Source organism: Phascolarctos cinereus, unplaced genomic scaffold, assembly GCF_003287225.1.
Source record: "Phascolarctos cinereus isolate Bilbo 61053 unplaced genomic scaffold, phaCin_HiC Scaffold_5;HRSCAF=322, whole genome shotgun sequence".
Lineage (NCBI taxonomy): Eukaryota > Metazoa > Chordata > Mammalia > Diprotodontia > Phascolarctidae > Phascolarctos > Phascolarctos cinereus.
In genome coordinates this window covers 356,175,531-356,199,649 of record NW_027555958.1, presented here as the reverse complement: position 1 = coordinate 356,199,649, position 24,119 = coordinate 356,175,531, and the positions used below count along the sequence as shown (strand labels likewise).

Below are 24,119 nucleotides of genomic sequence, written 5' to 3'. Positions count from 1 at the left end.
CTTTTTTCAGACTCAATGCCCTCATCTGTAAAATGAAGATAAAAATAGCACCTCCCTCTCACAGTGTTGTTGTGAGGATCAAATGAAATAATGTATAAAGTGCTTTCCAAACCTTAAATTGTCTTCTGAAAGTTAGCTAGCTGTGATTTCTGCAGGAGGCTGAAATGTGCTCGAGATGAAGAAGATTGTATTTCCTTCTTCATTTTATTTAAACTTTTTACAAAAAAGTTTCAGCAAGACATGGGTAAGCTCTGATCTGGAACATGTGGAAATCTATCCAAAGCAAAGTAAACAGAACTAGGAAAATAATGTATACACTGAGTACCACCATGTAACTATCAAACACCACCATCAAAATTGAATATTGCCATAATGAACAAACTAGGTCCCCAAAAGAGATGCTAAGAAAGCTTCTCACCTCACTTCTTTTTAGAGGCTGGGGGGAGCTATGGGTGAGGGAAAATGTCAGACTTTTTTCAGCATCCTGCTTAGTTTTGCTGAATGCTTTCTACCTCTTTATTTTTCATTAAGAAAGAGTTGCTCTCTGAGGCGGGGGGGGTGACGCACAGGGGGATATATTGGGAAATGCAGGCGATCTAAAAACAGAAAGAGAGCAATAAAAATTTCTTAAGGGAATAAGTGGATTGTTTGCAACAACTAGAAATACTGTAGCTCTGGAGGTGAAGGTAGGGGAAGCTGGCCAGTAGTTTTGATGGTAGCATTGGATTTCTGAAGAAGTTTAGTTAGTGTGTGTTCAGAAAATTGTTAACTTCTTAGGTAAAACTGCAGAGTAGTAATCCTTAGGAAGAAAAGCAAATTGCACTAACATTTGCCAGGTGGTAAAGTATGAATTAAAAACTGACCTAAGAGGTCCTGATGGGCCCACACACCAAACCAAGGAATTTGGAGGATGTTCAGAGAACTTAGATGATTAAAGGGTTGGAAATATGAAGGAAGATGAAAGGAATTGGGCTCATTTAGCCTATAATCATTTAGCTGGTGATCATTTAATAACTGTTTTTAGTTCTATGAGGTTGCTATTCAGATGTATACAAAGCTGGTTGCCATCTCCCTGATGATGGTACAATTATATGGCCCTTTCTACTGTACAAAGTACTTTCACGTACATAATAAGTTCACTTGATTTTCATAATAATACTGGTAGGCAGGAAAGGTACTCTCCCCATTTTAGAGATGAAGAAACTGAGCCTTAGAGTAGTTAATTAACTAGCCTAAGGTTATACAGCAAGTAAGGGAAAAAAGAACTGTTTCCACCACACCCCAGTGTCTCTCTAATGAGCATCTAAACATGAAGAAATGGGCTTACCTTGAATCATAGGGATTTAGATAAATTATTTCCACACTTCAGTCTCTCTGTAATTTCCCTGAAGTAGGTGGTCCCTCCAGTGGTTCCAGCCACAACCCATCCATGCCCGTTTATCCTGTGTGACTCTTGCCTATGCACTCTGGGTGTATCTTCTGCAAGGAACCCAATTACAGTAATTCCTTCCATATTATGATTTTCCCCATTATAGCTTTGCTATATTGTGGGATAAGAAATTAAATAGGAATTTTGGGGGAGTTTTGTGGAAGCTGAAGATGACAAGCAAAGGCCAGCAGACGATCATAGAAAAAGTTTAGAAACTCAGAAATGCATAAAATATATGTATAGTATTATATGTTGTCAACATATATTATCTTTTAATGTCATAATAATTCAGGCTTCTTTGGTACAAAGGGAGGGCCAAAATTTTTATGCGGATCTTCCAGATCACAGGGTGCCATACCCTTAGCCCCCACGATGTGGAAGGGATAACTGTAATGTACTGGGGCCTTTCCTGTCCTCTGAACGTTGTGTGGGTATACATGGAGGAGACAGACTGTCCATCAGGGATCCCTTGTCCTTGTTACATGCCTAGCTCGCTTCCTTTCCGACTGTCCTTGACATTTTCTATATCTCTTCTGGTTCACAGTCACACCTCAGATACTTCCTATGTGACCCTGGGCAAGTCACTTAATCTCTGTCTCAGTTTCCTCATCTATGAAATGGGGATAATAACAGCACGTACCTTACAGGATTGTAGTGAGCATCAAATGAGATAGATAACACGTAAAATGCTTTACAAACATTAAAACACTACACAGATGCTATTATTATTGTTGTTGTGGTTGTTATATACATATCTCTTTGTTGCCTTTTGGAGTCAATCCCAATCTTAATTTTTCAGAGACTATGTTATTCCGTGATTCAAAGCCACTAGAGGAACGTTAGTCTTATTAAGACAAGCCTTTGTTTCAGAGAGAAGCTTGGGCTCTTATGAAGCATTTCGAAACTCCCAAGTGAAATCTGCTTTCCTCTCCTTGTTCAGTTCTGGGTCCAATTCATTTTCCCTCCTCAGTGTCTGTCTCAGAGAGATATCCTAGTCAAACATCCATTGTTCGATTAGAGATCTGGCATAGGGATTGGACCTGTCATTTTACCGGTAGAGAGAACTCTCCAGTCCTCTTTACTCATGCAAGACTACATCTTTTCTGAAGCCCAGAGGGTTTCACTTGTAGTAAACATCTGTATAGCATTTTAGGTTTGCAAAGCACTTTATATACGTTATCTCATCTGATTTGGTTCTCACAATAACCCTGTGCATTGGGAGTTATTATTATCTTCATTTTATAGATGAGAAAACAGTCTGAGAGTAGTTAAGTGACTTACCCAGGGTCATATAGCCAGTATACATCAGAGGGAGGACTTGAATCTGGGTCATCTTAACTCCAAGACTGCCTTTCTATCGACTATGTCATGCTGTTTCTCTAGTTAGAGATAAAGGAGAATATTATAAAGACACAAGAAAGAGTAATTAATAATAGAGCTTGTCTTGGATGTCTTTAAAAGTAAGGCACATTTCTACACATCAGATATAGAATAGGTATGCTTTAATTCGAAGGCAGGATGATCTGTTAGACCACTCAAATTTTTTTCCCCCAACCTGCTGATGCTATCATTCTCTGAATTTTAAGATTTTGAAAGTTAGGGGTTTTTTTCCCCCTACATCTTAAGGAGACTGAGACACTATGCCTTAAAAAGAATGTGTCTTCAATGTTGTTTTATAACAGTGGAAACTTTGTATTGTAATAGTATTAACATTATTATTAGCCCTACTACCAATGAAAATATGTGCAGTGTTACTGAATCATTGACTTATTATCTGAATTCCTCTGTCTAGCGATGACTTCTTTCATATTATCTTTCATTTGTCAAGTGTTTGATTCAACTTACTTATTTTTAATTTTTTTGAAATTTTTATTTTATTTTATTTTTTTAGGCAATTGGGGTTAAGGGACTTGCCCAGGGTCACACAGCTAGTAAGTGTCAAGTGTTTGGTCTGAGGCCGGATTTGAACTCAGGTCCTCCTGACTTCAGGGCTGGTGCTCTATCCACTGCGCCACCTAGCTGCCCCTTTATTTTTAATTTTTAAAATAAAATTTTGATATGTTTTGGTTTTGCATCTTTTCCCTTTTTCCAGTGTATTATTCCTTCTCTCTCTAGCTCCTACAGAGCCATCCCTTATTACAAGGAATAACAAAGAGGGCATAACATCGTATTTGGTGTTCTACACTCCTACCATCCCCTCCCACTCCTCCCCCACCTCTACAAAGAAATGTGATGAAATACTTTCTCATATCCCTTAGATTTGATTTAATGGATTAGATTTGATTTAATGGATGTTTGAAATTTTAGTCACTTTGAATTATTATAGTGAGATGGGTGGGACAAAGGGGCAAAGCTTAATGCTGCCATCTTGACATCCTTCCTTGGACCAAAGCTCTGGAAAGAGAAGACAGTCTTAGGTATGGTGCAGAAAACCTGATATCTGAGAGGTCAATCCTGCTATTGATTATTCTCTTCTGCTCCAAGGAGAGGGGAGCTGCTGCCTGAACTCTTTGAAGCTCACATTGACAATGAAGTCAGGTCAGTGTACAGCAGGGCTAGGAATACTACTCAGCTCTCCAGATGCCTGGTCTACTGGAATATCTGGTAACATGTTTTCACTGGGGAGGGAGGAAGGGAGAGATGTCTGCTGGGATGTGGTGTATAGGACACTACTGAGTCACAAATACTGTTTGACACTGGGATCCAGTGTGAAACACATAAAGGTTGGGGGACTGGTGCTGGAATGGATACTGAAATGAGCACTTAGGAGAAGAGAAAGAGGGAGCTACTGCGAAGTCTCAAAAGCCCCTCTCCATGGGGCAAAAATGCAATAGAAATAGAGGGATCAAAATTAGAACAGGCTCTTTGAACTCAGAGGCCTAAAGGCAGGAAAGAATGAGACCCCGTGATCATGGAATATCTTATTTTTTTTTCCTGCCTTTTAGCTGCTGCTAGCCCTTTCCTCCAAATTTCCATCTCCTCTTATGGGCAGATTGTTTCTGGAAGCTTTTGGAGAATGGAGAACCAAAGGTCACAGGACTCCAACCGCACAACCAAGCAGTGGCTGGGGGGTGGGGGTGGGGCATGAGGATAAGATTCCAAGTGTTAGTTAGCTGTCCCATTGTGGGGTGGGGATGGGAGTGGTAGCACAGCCTGCCACTTGTGTCACTGAAAGACCACTGAGTTGGGAGTGAAGACTTAGATAGGACTGCTGGGCTTGGAGTTAGAAGACCAGACTTTGAGTCCTGTCTCCACCTCTTGCTCAAATGACTTTAACCACCCAAAGCCTTAGTTTCACAATCACAGAAACTCAGGGTTGAAGGGACCCCTGGGGCCATCTCATCTGTCCCACACTGAAAGAATCCCCTCTAATGGGGCAGCTAGGTGGCGCAGTGGATAGGACACCGGTCCTGAAGTCAGTTGGACCTGAGTTCAAATCCAGCCTCAGACCAAACACTTGACACTAGCTGTTGTGTTAACCCCAATTGCTTAAAAAAGACAGAATAAAAAGAATCCCCTCTAAAACTTACCCAAAAATAGTTTTTTTTTTAGATTTTTTTTTTGTTGGCTAGGCAACGGGGTTAAGTGACTTGCCCAAGGTCTGCCAGCTAGTTAAGTGTTATGTGTCTGAGGTCGGATTTGAACTCAGGTCCTCCTGAATTCAGGGCCGGTGCTCTATCCACTGCGCCACCTAGCTGCCTTCCAAAAATAGTCTTTCAGCTATTTGCTCGAAAACTTCCAGAGAGGTAGAATCCATTACCTCCTAAGGCAGCCCTTTCTGCTTTTGGCCCAATTTTTAGAAAGTTTGTCCTTACCTCAAGCCTAAACGTATTTCTTTCCAGCATTCTTTTCTAGGCTAAACACCTCCAATTCTTTTAACCTGTTCATATAAGGCATGATCTCAAGATCCCCTTACCATTGTATGAGCAACATACCCTCCAGTTTACTAATGTTCTATCTCAAATGTAGTGCCTATAGTTGAACATGATGCTCTGGCTGTGATCTGACCAGGGCATAACACAGGGGATAATAGTGGGAACCCACATTAATACAGTTCTTTAAATTTTGGAAAGCAGTTTCTTCACAACAAACCTGTGAGGCAGATTGTACAAATATCATTTCCATTCTACCCCGCTGGAAAACTTGGACTACACCCCTGCCTAGCCATCCTCCCCCGTCCTTTTCCAGATCCTCTTTATGTCTTTTTTTTTCATTAGAATGTAAGCTCCTTGAGGACAGGCAAAGTCATGTTGGTTTGTATCGGTATCCCCAGCTCTTAGCACAATATTTGGAGCAAAGCAAATGCCTCATAAACGCTCTCATCCTTTCTCTGTATCTCTGACTGTCTTTCTTTTCCTCTCTCTGTCTCTCCCCCATATGCCAAGTCAGAAGATAATCAAACTTGCCTGACTTCCCTCCCTACCTCCCAAGGTATTTGTCTGGCTCAGACAAATATATAAGGTGCCTTTTTACCTTGCTATGCAAGTATAAGCTATTATTATTCTTTTGCCATTTAAACTTGAGAGTTGTTGGTACCAAGGACAAATTTCTAACTACAGTGGGGACATGGTATGTTGTCACCAAAACTGCCGACTGCTCCAGCATTTAATGCAGCAGTACGTTTTACATTAACTTTTATGATTCCAATACTATTATGGTTCAGAATGTGCCCTTCCTAACAAGTGACTGCTTCTCTCTGGGGTCCTGTTTGCTTATTAGACCGAGCATTGTTCCTGTGATTTTTCTCTTTATCACCCTAGAAATGGATGGACATTAACTTTTATGTTTTAAGTTCAAAATAGACAATAAAATTAGGCAAGCAGGTTAGTGTTAATCTAAGGGGCTGCCATTGGGGATGTGTTCATAATCTTTGGGGAAATTTCATAAGATATCTGCCCAAGACAGTGTGGCCTTGTGCTTCTGTTTAATGTAACTTAGCAAATGGTTGTGGGGCCATTTTGAAAATGTGACTGTGTGTATTGCATACATTGAGTGCCATTCATCTGGGTACTTCAAAACTGGTGTCACCTTTCATTCCACTCTAGAAACTGGGGAATCCAATATAGTGACTCGTGCAGGCTCAAGAGCTAATGGCCCCGGGCAAGTCTAGCTTTGCCAAAGCATCAATGCAATAACACTTGTCTTCAAAGTTCCACCACCCCAACTACTTTTCCCAAGACTACAAATGCTCAGTGCTTTAACTGGAGAAATGAAAAGACATATAATGGGTATTTTTCAGATGAAGTACTCATATTCATTCCTGCCTGGCATAAAATGGTGAAGGATAGGTGAGGAGGGAAAGGCAAGAGGAAAGAAAGGGAAAAAAAAAGATCAATGTATTTGAAGTTGGCTTTAAGCTCAAATCCCACCTAACTATGCCAGCAGTCCGATCACTAGGACAAATAATTTTTCCTGGAATATTAAGAAGGCTTGATTCCATGGCAGGAGCTAGGTGCCCATGTATAAGTAGTAGAGGTAGGGAAAATTCTAAAGATTCTATCCTGCAAATCACAACTCTGAAAGAACAAAAACATGACATGTAAAGAAGCCCTGGGCTCTCCCTCCTCTCTATTTTCCATTTGTTCCTATTGATTTACCTACAGACAGAGCCTCCTGGGCTATTGCCATAACCATAGCACATCTTCCTGCCTCCACTCTCAATCTAGCTCTCATATCACTGCCACCCTAAGCTACTTCATCCACACATCTGGAATATTCCTGCCCTGCTCAATTGCCTTAAGTGGGTCCCCATTGCCTACTGAGGAAAATCCAGGCATTGCTTGGCCTCTCATAACATGCTACCACTCTACTTTCCTAGTCTTATCTCCTATTATTCTTCTCCATGTCCTGTAGACTCCAGACAAATTGAATTATTTTCTCATCCTTGAAAATGTTCTTCCCTCTTTGTGTCTTTGCTCATACTTTTCCCCTTATTTCTTGTTTTGAATTCCTAACATTCTTTGAAGCACAGCTCCAACATCTTTAAATCTTCCTTGATCCTAAGCCATCCTCCTTTCCATCCCTTTTCCCTCTTCCCTCACCAATAGTTGTTTTGAAACCATAACACATACGAGTCAGCATGGTGTAATGGACAGAGAGGACGGCCTCAGAGGTAGGAAGATCTGGGCTAGAGTCCTGTCTGATCTGTCTTATCCCGGGGCAAGTCACTAATTACTTCTCAGTCCTCTAAGATAAGTTGCAGAGAAAATGTCTGCCTGAATTCAGAGAAAGAATGTCTCCCCAAGAGTTCCCTATACCAAAGGTCCAGTCCGTCTACCCATAATGCACTTGCCATTCAATGTATGTGTAGTCATTTCTGTCTTATGGCTCTGCCAGCCTGTATGTGATTTGAAAGCAGTTATTCACGTCTTATTCAAATGTTGCCTCTCCACAGGCCCTAGCACAGCTCGGGATACAGGAGGCACTTAATGATTTAAAAAAATAATTGAATTGAAGGGAATTGTAATTTGACAACCAAAAAATTCTTTGTTTAGCATTTCATTCCTTTAAATAGTTATGTAAAATACCTTGGGGCAGCTAGGTGTTACAGTGGAGTTTTAGAGTCAGGAAGGCCCATCTTTCTGAGTTCAAATCCTTCCTCAGACACCTACTAGTTACGTGACCCTGGGCAAATCATTTAAGACTGTTTGCCTTGGTTTCCTCATCTGGAAGATGAGCAGGAGAAGGAATGACAAACTACTCCAATATCTTTGCCAAGAAAACCCCAAATGGGATCACAAAGAGTCAGACATGACACAAGTACCTTAGACTGTCACCAGCAAGTCAGAAGCAACATGGTAGCGTGAAAGCATTGGATTAGGAGTCCAAGGCCCTGGTGGAGAGAGTCTGTATACCCCAGAACATCCTGGCTATTCCACTTTCTATGTCTGACCTTGGACAAATCTCTTTGCTTCTCTGGGCTTGGGTTCTTCATCTATAAAATGTGAGGGTTCAGCGCCTCTTAAACTGTAGGTCACGACCCCATGGGGTTGAGAAAAATTTGGCAACAGTAAAAGGTTTCTGAATGTACAACAACCAAAAATTAATCCAAAATCAAAGGTGCAGTGAATCTGAGGTGTTTCTGGCAGTGCTTGCCTGTGTGGTATCACACAACTTCACTGCAGTCTTGGTTCTGAACACAAAGCATGTGAACGTTGCACTGAGTGTGCCCTCAGGCCACACAACACCAGCAAATGCTGCCCAAACATGAAAAAGGGGTCACAAGTGGAAAAAGGTTAAGAAGCTCTGGACTAGATGACCTCTAAAATCCCTTCCACCTTGAAGTCTAGTCTATGCCCCTTAGTACCTACTGAGTTCTGAGCTGGGCCTATATTCTGGATAGATGTCTTCAGAAGCCAGTATTATTCAATAGATTTAGGTCCTGATTAATGTGAATAATGAATTCTCTCTTTCCCCTCCCCAATCCCCTCTTAAAGTGGTGGCATTATTTGAATTCACACTGTGCATTTCCACTGGGCTAGAATGAATTACCAAATGTTATGTAACCATAACTTTGAATATAATTCAAATTCAAATACATCCAATTCAGGAGATTCATTATTCACATTAATCAAGCCTAGCTCTAGCTGGGCATGGAATTCTCTGTAAACATCTAATAATGCCTCGTCACTATAAATCGTATCTTCCCACAGTGTTTCACACAAAGTAGATTGCCTAATCAGTATTGCTCGAAAGAAAGAGATAGACATGACTCCAAAAATGTAAATCGATGAACAACATGAAGAAATTGCCGTATAATTTTAAAGACCAAGGGTTTCCTCTACAGTTTGGGGGGGGGGGGAACCCTGCGGCCTCAAGGCCCCATGTGGCCCTCTAGGTCCTCAAGAGTGGCCCTTTGACGAAGTCCAAGTTTTACAGAACAAATCCTTTTATTAAGGAGATTTGTTCTGCGAAGTTTGGATTCTATCAAAGGGCATCCCAGCTCTAGATAGAAGAGGTGAGAAAACGGACCTCCCTTTCTTCTTTGCCAACATTGGAGACAAAAGGTATGGAACATTGTGTATGGTTCAGACATAGTTGATATTTTGTTAGTTTGGTTGAACTACTTTTTTTCCTCTTTCTTTTTAAAAAATTCTTGTTATAAAGGATAACATAAAAAAGCCATCCTTATTTTCCTTTCCCTATTCCTATAGATGGGTAGGGAAGAAGAAAGGATGTATTCAGAAATAAAGTGACATAAAAAAGTCTGTTTTGAATAAAATAGACAAATAAAATTAATAAAAACAATAAAAAACATGTGTTGGTAGATTTGAATTCATTCAGGAAACAGACTTTAACCTGACAAAATTCATTCTTCTGAAGAGGGCCTCCCAACCTGGGATTTTAACCAAAAAATTTATTATAGCTTATAAATTATTCCAACTCAGGGCACACAAACACATTCTCCTTCTGGAGGTAAAAATGAGAAGATGCAATCTAGTGTAGTAGATAGTGAGTGTACTGGCATTGGAGTCGGAAGGTCTGGGTTTGTTGAAAACTATCTTTACATGTAATTAGAAAAAAAAATACTATTAAGGAAAAATTTTTTTTTAAAGTCTGGGTTCAATATTCTATATTCTTCTATATTCTGTCTGTGCGTCTTGGAGATAATTATTTTACATTCCTGGGCCTTAGTTACCCCAGCTCCAAAATAAGGGATTGCATTAGGGGGTCTCTAAGGTTTCTTCCAGTTTTCAATCCTACATTAAGCAACACCTTGTGTGGGACCTTGATCTTACCTGGAACCACAGGGGTTGGTTAGAAGATTCAGGACACTTCCCAGCTGTGTGACCCTGGGCAAATCACTTAACCCTATTTGCCTAAGTTTCCTCATTTGTAAAATGAGCAGGAAAAGGAAATACCAAAGTGCTCCAGTATCTCTGCCAAGAAAACCCCAAATGGGGTCATGAAGAATCAGGATTGACTGAAACAAGAGAATAAGATTTGGATGCTTCAACTGGAATTTATCACATGGCTGACAAGTAAGTCAGCCTACATCTGCTGATGATAATGATAAATTTGTGTGGGTTCACTTTTGGCCTAAGAGCTCAGAGTTCCCAAATCAGTAGAAATGTGATGAAGCCAAAGTCTGGCTTTTCATGGAGTGCAGTAAAAAGAACACTGAATTTAGACTTAAAGGACATGGGTTCTGATCCAGTTTCTCCTGCTTACTTAGCTATGTAACTTTGGGCAGGTTATTGAACCTCCCTGGGGGCCAGTTTCCTCACCTGGAAAATGAGGGGTTTGAACATGATGGCCTCTGAGGTCCTGGGATCCTGTCATATTTTTTGAGTCCTGAAAGGGTAATCCTAAAGGAGGTAAATTACTTTAGGTACAGGGGGGCATAATCTTTATGGGCTGCTTGAGAAGGTGATGGGAATCTACTTCCCAGTAGCCAACAACTGGCACTCTGGGGTTGAAGGAGAGTGGGGATGGGAGAGTAGTGATGGCTTGCTGTCCTGGGAGCCTTGCTTAGTGGTGTGGCATTGCCCTGATTTCCCTGGCTCTGTCAGTGGGGGTTCCATGTCACACACTGATTTTGTCTGGCCAGTCTGCTTCCAGCCAGGGATGCTCCACATCCCATACCTTTGGCAAACTCCCATAAACTATATTCTTCACATGTGAACGTCTGTAAAAAGGCTGTGGTTAGTGGGATGAAGGGGTCTGTGCTTCATTGCCTAATGCTTTCTGAGAAATGAGTTGTACAGTTTAACACTGTAAGCCACAAGAGAGGAAACAGAAGAGGTTATATTCAAACAAAAATGTGCTTAATTCCTAAATCTTGCTTTCATATCCTGGCACTCTCTCCCTCTTCTCCCTACACCATCTTTCTATAAGCATTGTTGTTTTCTTAATTTTAATCAGTCTACTTAATAAATACCTAGGATTTTGTCAAAATTTCTTGCTATCATTGCTTCACTGGAGGAGCTCCTTCAGGGACTGGGCTTTGGTTTTAATTTGTCTGGAACCCAGAAGAGAAAAAGAAATCAGCACCTTCCTTCCACTCTCTCCCCCCACCCCCCATCACCCTGTACTTGGTGAGATACTATAGGACTCATGGATCTTACTTTATCATTTGTTATTTTTAAAACACCCACTGGAGCAACACAAGTGTTAGTTATGCAGGGTGGGCATCCTCCGCCCCGATAATGGAGGCTCCCCAGAGCAGGAACAGAGGTGCTGGCAGACCATCTTGCAGCTGTTTTGCTGAGAACCAGAAAATCCCAAGACTTTGCTGTGGGATGGGTTTGCATGCCACCACTCTGTCTACTTATGTTAAGAAAAATGCCTTTCAATTCAGGAACTTTCTTCCTTCTCCTTAATTCGTTTCTGTTTCAGAAAATGAGGCTATGGCAGGCTGGTGGGGGATAGTGCAAACAATTGCAGTGTGATGATCAATAGGAGATAAGCTAGTGACTCACAGAAATACAAACAACAGGTAAAGGGTATTTTTTTTTCTTTAAAAAATGTTTCAACAAAGCATCCTTTTGAATACTTCCTCCATCATGAGACTGGTATTCCAACACTTTTTTGGCCATCTGGAAAATAACAGGGTTTAGCAAATGCAATGGATTCATATTCGTGTTCCATAAATATAAATACCAACACTTCACCTTGGATGGTCTATAGGACAGAAGGCCTACTTCACCTACAGAATAAAGAAATCTCCAGAGAGCCCAGTCTGGCTGCAAGTCTTTCTTTTGAGAGTATGGGGTGGCTGGCTATTAATTTGCCACATCCAAATTACTGAATGTCCTTTATCTTCAGCCTTATTTGGGACAGAAATTATCCACAATGAAGAAAACTGTCCAAGAACCAAGGAAAGATATTCCCTTTAGAAACCCATTTCTTTCTGAATGTGGAAAGGGGATCAGTTCTGCTTTCAGTAGACCAATACAGATTCTTTTTCTTTAGACTGATTCAGCCTAAACCGGAATCCAGAGATTGCACAAAGCAGGTTTTAGAAGCAAATTTACATAGTATGACATGCTTTCAGAGGAGGCAGATATTACTCATAACAATAATTCAATGGGATGTGTAATTCAGTAGGATTTGTATGGAACTGTTCAACTTCCCTCAACATGGAGATACATCAATTATCTTAATCCAAGAACTTGCAAGGGTTCCCCCTTCCCATCTTGGACTATTGGCATTGGCAAAATCCCCAAGTCTCATGTGAAAGAACCATCACTCTTGAGGTAGGCAACTCCACTGCTGTATCCGAGGTGCACAAAGTCAGGTGCTGTTGCCTTGAGGATAAATAGGAAAAACAAAGACCTCTCCCCGATCCCCAAAATCTCTGCATTTACACCCCACCCCCTAGAGTGCATGATTTCCTCTCCCAAAGGTGCAATCGAATAATAAACATTTTGATCAGGCTAAGGTTCTTCCTCCATCAGTGGGATTTCTGCAAAAACAAAACAAAACACAGAGTGGTGCAGTTGAAAATATGACAATGAATCAGCAATTATTAAAACCATTAAAACATCAATTATTCAAGATGAATTTTAGAGTCAATGGGTATTGAAATCCCCTTCCCCCCTTCTCCCTTATTTGTCAAAATGTTTTCACCACAAATGATAGATAACTCAGCATTTTAATATGTGACTAACTAAACCAGGAGTTCTTAACTTGAGGTCCATGGATCCCCAAGGGATCTAACGATAGATTCCAGGGGGTCCAAGAAACTGGATGGAAAGATATTTTTCTAATTGTATTTCAATGTAAGTTGTTTCCTTTAAATTCCTATTTGTCTTATTTTATGCATTTAAGAACATTATTCTGAGGAGGAGCCTGCAGGCCTTAACAGCCAGCCAGAGGAGTCTACCACACAAAAACAGTTAAGAACCCCTGACCTAGACTGACCCTAACTTAGAATTTTTGAGCTGAAAAGGAGTGCTCAAATTTCCTATGTCCAAAGGGAAACAATTGTCACCTTACAGACTGAAGAATTCATTACATTTTGCCATCTGCCCAAGTAGTCAACTAAACTGAAAGGCTATGAGATGCCTAGCTTGAAGACATTTTATTCAAAATATCCATCCAGCAAGAACGCCATACTGAGTATTATTAGAAGATAGGCTTGCCAATCAAGTTTCTTGGCTTATTTAGCTGGGCGACCTTGGGCAAGTCACTTCATTCAACTTACCTCAATCTGTAAAATCTCCTTTAAGGAGTTCTCAAAGCTTATGATGCTGAATGAGTCATCATAAGAAGATAAGAAGAGTAAAAGAGGTTCCTACAAGGGTAATGGCTCTCCTTCTCTTAGAGACACAATGGAGTTTAGTGGCTAGAAGGCTGGTCTTAGAGTCAGAAGGACCCAGATTCACCTGCTACTTCTGACACATACTATCTAAGTGGCCTTAGGCAAACCACTCAACTTCTGAGTGTCCTGGGCAACTCTCTAAAGCTATAAGTTGCAGATAAGTGGCCTATCTACATCAGTGGAGAGAGATTCCACACTGGATTATCTCTTAAACCCATGAAATCACAGGTCTAGACCCCCTCCCCAAAAAGAAAGGAAAAGAAAATAGCCCCCCTCAATTTCTACTAAAGCCCTACTCTGATGCTTTATTGAGGCATGGAATTGACTCTATGCTCTTAAAGGCCTGTCAACAATATTTATCAAATTGGAAAGACTGAACGCAGGCCCAGTGGACAAACAAGCCCACAGACAAACTCCATGTCTTTCTTCTGAGGACTAGGCCATGTGATTTTGAAGAGGAAAATTATCACAAGTCTGACCACCAGGGGACACGTTATTTTGGCTACAGTGACTCATGAAGAATCATCTGAGACGATGACAATCTGGCTCCAGTCTACCTTTCTAGATTTATTTCACGTTATTTCCCTTTACACAGTCCACTTTCCAACCAACTGGCCTTGTTGAGGTTCCCTGAATTTGGCATTTAATCTCTTGATTCTGTGTCTTCATAGAGGTTTTCCCCTACCCCTGGAATGTACTCCCTCCTCATCTTTTCCCCAAAGAATCCCAATCTTCCTTTAAAACGCATCTCAAGCACCACCTACTAGAAGCATTGCCTTATCCTCAGTTCCATTTCCTTCCTCGAACTATTTCACTTACTCATCTCTGTAAATGTTATATGCCCTCAGTAGAATGTAAGCTTGTTGAAGGCAGGGCCTACTGAATTTTGTTGTCTTGGTAACCCCAGTGCCTAGCACAATACCTTGCACATAGGAGGTATTTACTCAATGTTTCTTGAATTATTTGCAGGCATGGAATCTGCTCCAGTTGAGGGGATGAATTCATGATTCCTGAAGAACTTAAAGGTATTGTGATGCAGGGAGAAGTCCCTTGGATTTTGAGTCAGAGGACCTTGGTTCAAATCTTAGCAATGCTATTTACTACCTATGTGACCTTGGACAAATCACTTTACTTCTGTGGGACTCATTGTCTATATCTGCAAATAAGGGGGAGAGAGGTTGGATGACATTACCTCCAAAGTCTCTACCAACTTTAAATCTGGATCCCATAAGGTACATTTCTTCCCACAAGCATTCAGAAGCATAAGAAATAGCCAAGCTAACTTCTTCCAAAACTTATAAGCAAATAGTTTATGTCTTTCCTATTTGTGCTTCCTCCTTCCCCAGATATTAATAAATTTTTTTTTCCCTGTCCCTTCCCTCTCCACATTCCAGCTATTCCCTTCTCTCCTGTTCCTAGTCTTGTTAGGCTTGGAAAATATGTGTATAATCCTGTGATATAACTTTATCTGGTTGGCCCTGTTTGCAAGGTGCAGACCAGGGCCTATACAGGTTACAATCGATTATATGATTATAAATCAGGGCTCTGTTTATTTTTCTATTGTAAAGGGTAATCACCTGTTGGCTTTATTACCTATGCTTTGATAGCAGATGACAGCCCCTAAAAAGTGTTGGCCTAATGCCCTTCTAGGAAATATAATTCAAACATACTTGGAAAATTGAGATCCATTTTCATTGGCTTAATAAATACTTGTTAATTGATTGACTTGAGTACCATTGGTTTTCATTTTGAAAGGACCTAGTACTTTAAATATGTACAATTTCATTGGTATGGGTATTCCCTTGAGCAAAGGAGATCAGATACTTCTTGAGTTTCTGTGACCAAAAAAACCCAAAACAAAACTAGTTACTTGGTGGCCAGCCTCCTGGTGATACACTTCATTGAACTTTCTTGATTACAGAAGCCTTCCTAGCTTGTTATGACCTGCCAGAGTCTTTGATTGTCCAGGTTTACAGCCACACCATCATAAAGCATCAGAGTAGGAATTTAGTGAGGCATGGAAAGACAGCTTAAAATAAGCACATAATAACTTTTAATAGATGATTATTTAATACAGTGCAGTAGAAAAAAAAATCATGGGGCTGGGAGTCAAGAGACCTGAGTTCTAGTACCTTCTTTATCATTAACTTACTATGTGACCTCAATAAGTCACTTAACCTCTTGGTCATTCAACTATATCATTTGTAAAATAAAGGGACTGGACTAGATCACAGGTGTCAGACTCATGGCTGGCCCTAGCAGCAAAACTTTCCAGTGTGGCTGGAGCCAGATTGCAATGTAATTGAGACATTTGTTTGTCTGTTTTTTTGAAGCAATCAGGGTGCCCAGAGTCACAAAGCTAGTGTCTGAGGCCAGATTTGAACTCAAGTCCTCCTGATGCCAGCCAGGGCAGTTGCTCTATCCACTGTGCAACCTAGCTGCCAAGCAGGACATGTTTAACAAAATAAATAAAAATACAATGCAACACACATAATGTTAATTTGTGGTTTTGAGTCAATATAAGGCAGGCAGGGATCCCTTTCTAGTTGAATTTGACACTACTGAACCAGATGATGCTTCCCAGTCCTGTATCTGTCATTCTATAAGAGCTAGACTGGATGGTTCCTGATATCCCTTTCAGCTCTAAAATTGGAAAATTCTGTGAATATAGTCATTATGTTGCTTTGTTTTTACTATTAACCAATGCTCAGTCTTTAGTCATGACAGGAACATATATGCTTTAAATTGTTTTTCACATTCTATGAACTGTAAAACAGCTTCACGAGAGAGACCGTTTGGCCTAGTGGACAGTATGCTGTCCTCAGAGCCAGCCTGGAAGATGTGGGTTCCCATATTTGACACATATTGGCCATGTGAGCCCTGGGTAACCAAGGTTCTAGGCAACTCTCTAAGACTGTAAGTTTCAGAGAAGGTGCTGACCTGCATTGGTAGGGGAAGTTTCTCACTGGGAGCTCCCTTGTGGTCCGCCAGGATACCGGTGGAACTGGGGAGAGGCATGAATTAAACACCCCACATTCCCACATTGCCAGCTGGAACTGTCGTGAGCAAAGAAGCTATGGCGAGGACGTGGGGCGGTTGGAGTTAACTTTGCCCCGAGTGGGTTGATCTGGGACCCAGCTGTGGGCCCTATGGGCAAGAAGAATATGAAAGCAGTTTTTAGAATGTTGGCAAGAGTACCTGAGACCCCAGGGAACCTCCTTGCCCTTGGCTTTTATCTGCCTTTTTCTTCTTGAACTTCATTTTGATTGCCTTGGAAAATGATTGTACCCAGGGGGAAGGGGGATTCAAATATATCTTTATTAAATGGATTGCTCATTTGGACCCTCAGGCTTTGAGTGATCCACTGCACCAGACACAGAACTCGGGGCCATCCCTAAGCCAATCTCAGGTTCAGTCCTTGTCCCATCCCTCTTCTGCAGAAATATGGTATCGATACATACATACCCATTATATATTCATAACAGACTACTGTGTTTTCCTCTCCCCTGACACAAAGGCATACTATTCTTTTCCCAAACAATGTTTTAATGAAGTTTTTGGAATTATTTTTAAACATAATAATCTAGGCTTTATAACACAAAGACTAAATAGTCCCAACTCCAAACCTTCTGCCCTGAACTGTTTGGCATTCTTTTATAGCTCCTGAAAACTTAGCTAATTGGCTTATTTGTGAGGTGATGAGAATCATTCATCATCATAATTAGTCTTTCCACTGTACTCAGAGAGAAGCAATTTGTGCTGAGTGAGTGGGAAGCAGCCTGATTTGGGGTATTGCACTTTGGGGCAGGGTAGACCATGCAAAGAAGAATGTTTTTTGCTTTTGTTTTTTCTTGAAATGGGTTGAATTTTGTAAGGCCAACTTATACTAGAGAAAAAGTTTACCATCAGCAATATCAACACTTGGGCTGGTAGACACTTCCTCTGCAGTGGTGCTGTCCAATGCATCTGTTCTTTCTGAAACGGGCCGTGCTCCTGCTTGGCACATCGACGGAGAATACAAACTCTGGAGCAGCTCTGAAGAGCCTGATACGCCGTCACAGGTTTCACCCTCCCCTGGCAATGTGTCTATGTCCCCTGAGCCAGGGTATGCTGGCGGGCTCTGATCCTCTGCTGGCATGGGGCAGCCCTGGCCCACAGAAGACAAGTATCCTGGGGCTAAAGCGTTCAAGCTGCTGCTCACAGCTTCATCGTAGGAAGGCAACATGACGGGCACCCCATCCACCACCACAAAGTCAGGGTCACTGCTGGAGCTCCCTGAGAGGCCCCTAGATCAAAGAGAACCAGATGAGTGACTCTGACATCTGAAATGCCACCTGGAGGAAAGCAGACACAAGGCCCCATTGAGCATCATGAACTGAGTTCAAATCCTACCTCTGACACAGCAATAATAAACAACTTATATTTATGCAGCTTTTTTTGCAAAGCATTTATATAGGTTATCTCATTTAGCCTCATTATCATCTCATCATTAATAACAGAACTATGGGGGTGGGGGCATTATTGAATTTTAGTCACCTTTTCTGTACAAATGGGAACAGTAGCCCCTGTAATATCTCCCTTAAGATGTTGTTACAAGGATCAAATAAAATTAGATCAGTAAAATGATTTGTAAATCTTAAAGGGCTACATAAATATGAGCTATAACTATTTCATCAGGCTGCCTGCTCCCAACCTCCCTGAGATATGATATTATCATCAGTTCCCTAATTTATAAAATGAGATGGCTGGGGCTTGAGGGCTTCTAAGGTCCCTTCCAGCTCAATTATGATTCAATGATCTTAGGATTTTCAAATATTGCCCATTCACAGGTCAGTGGAAATCTGTTAAGCTAAAATCCTGAAGAATTTCCTAGGTCTAAAACAAATGACAACACATTTCTCAAAATTTGTTGTTGTTCCGTCACATTCAACTCTTCACGATCCTATTTGGGGTTTTCTTGGCAAAGATCCTGGAGCGGTTTTGCCATTTCATTCTCCAGCTCGTTTTACAGATGAGGAAACTGAGTTGAATGAAGTCGACTTGCTCCGGGTCACACAGCTAGTAAGCGTCTGATGTCAGATTTGAACTCACAAAGATGAGTCTTCCTGACTTCAGGCCTGGTGTTCTATCCACTGTGCCACCTAGCTACTTTGCCTTTATAAGCACATGTTATTTCTCCTGATAGAATATAAGGTCCTTGAGGGTAAGAACGGTTTCATTTTTGATTCTGTATCCCTAGTACCTACAATAACCAGTGCCTTGGACACCGTAGGTGCTAAAATGAATGCCCGTTGTTTATTGAGGCATAAAAGAAGTAAGTTCCCCAGATGTCGATACTGTCACCCACCTGTTTCCTTTCAAGAAGGCATACATGTTTCCTCCCTTTGTCGGCTAGCCTGTCTTACACAATTCCTTGGTTTTTTGGCCTTCTCCTTGTTTCCTCTGCGATCTACTGAGACCTTCAAGCTTGCCTCCTGCTTAGTCGTATTTTGACTCCAACGTAGAAGACCAATATGTGCTTAAGTATGACAAAGTGGAAAGAACACTGGATTTGGAGTCTGAAGATATGAGTTTGAATTCTCTCTGCTCTTTACTGCATGACTTTGTGCAAGTCATGATTTCCTCATCTATAAAATTAAGGTATTGGACTAGATCTTCTGCAAGGTCTCTTCTAGCTCAAGAGTCTTATAATTATGGTATATGGGAACCTACTTGCAGGGAAATGCATGTAGTTTTTTCCCCCTATTTTTGTTACTTTTCCTTTTGATAATTGATCACATAATGTTGGCAAATGAGCAATCCACTAATTTGCCAACCTTCGGCAGGTCTCAAAAACAAGTCTAAGACAATTTAGGCAACACTTTCCTTTACCAATTATGTTGGCCTGCCCTCTGGTGACTAAATGAGTGACTACAAGTTTTTCACTTGTGTTCTCTAAATCTACTTAGAGCATTCATTGCCAGAACATGATGGAAAATGATAGCATACTTTTCCCTCCCTCCCCACCTTGCCTCCCTTTATTTTGTTTTCCACTATGGTTTCTAGGAACATATTAGGGCAAAAAGAAGGCGATGCCTTTAGAATGAACCTTTCACTATTTCTGGTTATTAGGTGAGAGGGCTATTAAAGGAAACTGAAATCCATGAATAATAAAGAAAAAAATGATTTAACTTGTTAGAGAATCACAGAATCACAGAGTTAGGAGGGATATCCAAGACTATTTAATCTAATTCATACCTGAACAAGGGTCCTCTCTATTATCTGAAAAGGGATCAACCTGCCTTCCATGAAGGCCTCTAATGAAAGAATTCTTACCACCCCCAAAACAGCTCATTTTATTTAACTGTTATAGCTCTAATTGTTAAGAAATCCTTCTTTTTGTCAAGCCTAAGATGGACATTGTGCACTTGTGAGACTGATTTTCTGAACTCAAACGTGAGACTTAACATTTATCCCTACCAAGTTTTATTGTTTCTTTTGAATAGCGTGTTCCCTTTTAGAAACATATTCTAGCCACGAATCTGAGGTTGAAAGATCTTGATCTTACCCCTCAAGGTAAAACTTACTAATACTAAATCAATCAATAAACATTTATTAAGTGCCTACTATATGCCAGGCACTGTGCTAAGTGGCTAGGGATACAAAAAGACAGTCTCTGCCCTCAAGGAGCTTACAATCTAATAAGGTATTATTCCAACTGGATTTCCACACACATATAGAAGGTTCTGATGCGGACTTAAGCCCTTGATTACTGTTGATAGGAAACTTCTAATGACAGAGATACAGAGTGCCTCATGGCCTTAACAGAGCAGCTAGGTGGCTCAGTGGATAGAGTGCCAGGTCTGAAGTCAGGAAGACTCATCTTCATGAGTCTTCAGACTCTTACTTGTTGTGTGACCCGGGGCAAGTCATGTAACCCTGTTTGCCTCAGTTGCATCATCTGTAAAATGAGCTGAAGAAGGAAATGATAAACCACTACAGTATCTTTGCCAAAAAAAAAAACCCAAATGTAGTCATGAAGAGTCAGACACAACTGAAACAACATGGCCTTAATGGCAGAGAGAGGGATTTGACATATATCATTGCTTCAAACATTTACCACGTGGTCAGACCTACAAGCTGTGAGACAGTGCAGTTGTATGTACGTTCACGTGACAGTCACACTTAGTGGGCCTCAATCCTTCCATCCTCACTTGCAGCTTGACCTATTTGCAAGTCAGGTGGCAGGGTCGGTGTAGATGATCTCACCCAAACAGTAGAACAGCCTTGGTGTCTTTAGCCTGACTTCCAGGCTGAGAATGTGCTGCCTAGTCAGAGCCATTCCTTAATAATTGCCTTTCTCACTGTTCCTTTCACACTCCTCTGGTTGGTGTACATAGCTGTTAGTGTTCCATCTCCTCCTTGTGAGCTCTTTGAGAGCAGAGGTGTCTTTTGCTTTTCTTTGTATTTCTGGCACTTAGGATAGTGCCTGGTACACAGTGGATGTTTAATAAATGTTTATTGATTCTGACTCTCTTTCTCTTGATTATTCTCTAGCTACAAAAAAATGGAGCTGTATTTTTCCTCTTACCTTACTAAAAAACCAAAACCAAGTAAACAACTCCAAATCTCTCACATGCATGTGCACACACACACACACACACACACACACACATGCAGAACTGCTAATGACTGAAACTTATTTGATTTTCATTTTTTCCTATTTCTATCTTTGTTGGAAAATCAGTGATGAATGAAGTAGCCAGAAGATCAGGGAGTAGGAGGGAAGAAGAGGGGAAAAAAAAGTCAGCTAGATAACTTGTCTCTAAATAACCCAGGGTTGACCACAGTGGTTACAGTGCTTGAGGTATTTCACACTGGGAGGGATGACACTTCTATACCATCTTGGGGGGGGACAAAGCCCCAGGCTTAGCAGAGTGAAGGAACGGCTTCACATGTACTGGCTTCTCCTATCTCTAATTACTAATAAAGCCAAGTCTTTGAAGCCAAGAGTGAGGTCTGTGGTCACTGGGAAGCTCTGTAGGGTCATTTTTAAGACTTTGAAGAGGAACTGGCCAAAACTTAGACGGGAAAAAAAGCCTCTTTTTGAGGAGATATAAGAGAATAGATGGTTGTCTCCTCCTCTATCTTTCTCTACTTTTAAATTCTCCTCTTTCCCTTTGCATCTTCCCTCTCCTTCCTCCTTCCTTCTTTATTTACATATATGCATAAGGAAACAGTCTATATCCTATGTGTTCAAGTATTTAAAAGGGTTTAGAGCATTGGATTTAGAGTCAAAGGACTCTGGTCAAACCCTTACTACCTGTATGAACCTGGATGAGGCCTCAGTTTCCCTATCTATAAAGTAGGGGTTGGAACAGATGACTAAATGCCCTATTTACAGGGATCTATAAGGTCCCTTTCATCTATAAAACTATGATTGTCCTAAGGTGTTTCCTGACTTTCAAGGCACTTGTGGTCCACAGTCTCATACGTGACCAAATCATTTGATCAGACTGTATTTTTTCTATGTCCTCATTCCTTTCTGGAGGTATGCCTTGCCTCTTCTATTTGACAACAAGTTTCACAAGGAGAGAAGCCGAATCTCTCATTCTCTTTGATCCTCCCAATGCTTAGCACATGGTTGGTTATATAGTAAGTGCCAAACAAAATTCTTGTTAACTTATATGAAATCTGACCATGTTGATGAGTTGCGACATACTGAAGACAGCAGGTAAAAAGTGGTATGGCCATACTCTGTTAATCTTAACTGGGGAGGGCTTCATGGAGGAGGTAAAATACCTGACCTGGTTTTGAGGACAGAAATCAGTAAGAAGGGCATACTCCTAAGTGAGAGAGGGAAGATGCAGGCTTCATATGAAGAAACAAATACACAAGGAAATAGTGGGAGAAAACATAAAACTGCTTGGTAGAAGGCCTTTAAAAAAAGGGTTCTCTCTTTCTCCCTTTCCTTTTCTCCCTTCATTTACGAAGGCCAAAAATATCACAGCCAACCTTCCTTGGAGAGGAGGATCACGGCAAATTGTGACACTGCCCTTGTCCAGTGAATGATTTCTTATCTAAGGTATCCATGGGCCACTGATAGGAATTTACTGGGAAACAAATTCCAGAGATTATACTTCTGGATTGGTGTTTTACTAGGAATTTCACTGTATTATTGGCATTGGGTGGGCGATGAAAGGAATTGGACTTACATGGAGGTCAATGGTATGAGCCAAGAGTGCTATGCATTTAACAGATGATTACTGAGCTGTTATTGAAATGATAATAATAACAATGATAATAACAAACAACAATAAATTATTTCCTGATGATCACATGTAAAGGAGAAACAAGAGGCGAAAAAGGAGAGGGAAGATGTAAAGAGAGAGAAGAGGAGAAAAATAAAAAGAGAGGAAGAAGCAAAGGAGGGGGAGGAGACATAAGCAAGGGCAGAGGTAGCATGGCATACGCTATGGTATATATAGAAGGCCAGCCTGGAATTAGCCAAGTGGTGCAGTGGCTAGAGCACCAGATCTGGAGTCAGGAAGACTCATCTTTCTGAGTACAAATCTAGCTTCAGATACTCACTAGCTATGTGTACCTGGGCAAGTCACTTAACTTTGCCTCAGTTTCCTCATCTGTAAAATGAACGGGAGAAGGAAATAGCAAACCAATTTCTTTGCCAAGAAAACTCCAAATGAGGTCATGAGGAATCAGGCATAACTGAAAATGATTGAACAACAAAAGGTTCAAATACTTCCTCAGACACAGACTAGTATGTGAGCACAAGCAAATCGCTTACCCTCAATGACTCAGACAATTTTCTAAGATAGGAGTTATTAACCGGGGGTCTGTGAACTTGTCTTTTTGATAACTATATTTCACAGAATTGACTTCCTTGTTAATTCTATGAATTTTATTTTACTCATTTTAAGACATTATTGTGAGGAAAGGTTTGTGGTCTTCACTAGGCTGCCAAAGGGTTCCATGAAACAATAAAGGTTAAGAACCCAGGCTCTAAAATAAAGAGGTATAGATAATTTGCCAGTCTGCATAATGAGTTTCCATACAGGGAGCCTCCCCCTCTCCCTAAAATCACAGATTGAGACCCAAAAAACACAAAAGAGGAAGAAAATGTTGATCTCAAATGTTAAGTGCCCTACCAGCTACTTCTGGATTTTAGCTAGGTTGTGTGGACTTGGAGTTAGTAGAAGCCTGGGTTTGAATCCTGTCTCTGAAACTAGCTGGCTGTGTCACTTAATTTAATTAACAGCAAGCCATTTAGTTTCTCTGAAGCTCAGTTTCCTCATCTGTAAAATGGGGATAATTCCTGCAGAAAATTACCACACAGGGATATTTTGAGGTCAAATGAGACAACATACATAAAATACTTTGTAAACCCTAAAACGCCATCTCAGTGTTAGTAATTATGATTTGTTATTA

General features: G+C 40.8%; 1 protein-coding gene across 4 annotated transcripts in view; it reads right to left on the bottom strand.

Moving 5' to 3' along the window:
- Positions 1–11,868: 11,868 nt before the first annotated feature.
- The window catches only part of SUSD4 (sushi domain containing 4), a 223,742-nt gene continuing 211,491 nt past the window's right edge, over positions 11,869–24,119 (bottom strand). For 3 of the 4 annotated variants that reach the window (XM_020982193.2, XM_078156298.1, XM_078156299.1), the window contains 3 exons: positions 17,598–17,980; positions 16,635–16,841; positions 11,869–12,836 (listed from right to left, as the gene is read on the bottom strand). In XM_020982193.2, coding sequence (XP_020837852.1) covers positions 16,657–16,841; positions 17,598–17,980 — 568 coding nt within the window. In that variant the 3' untranslated portion in view covers positions 11,869–12,836; positions 16,635–16,656. The remainder of the gene's footprint in view (positions 12,837–16,634; positions 16,842–17,597; positions 17,981–24,119) is intronic. The other variant, XM_020982197.2, reaches the window with a different exon arrangement.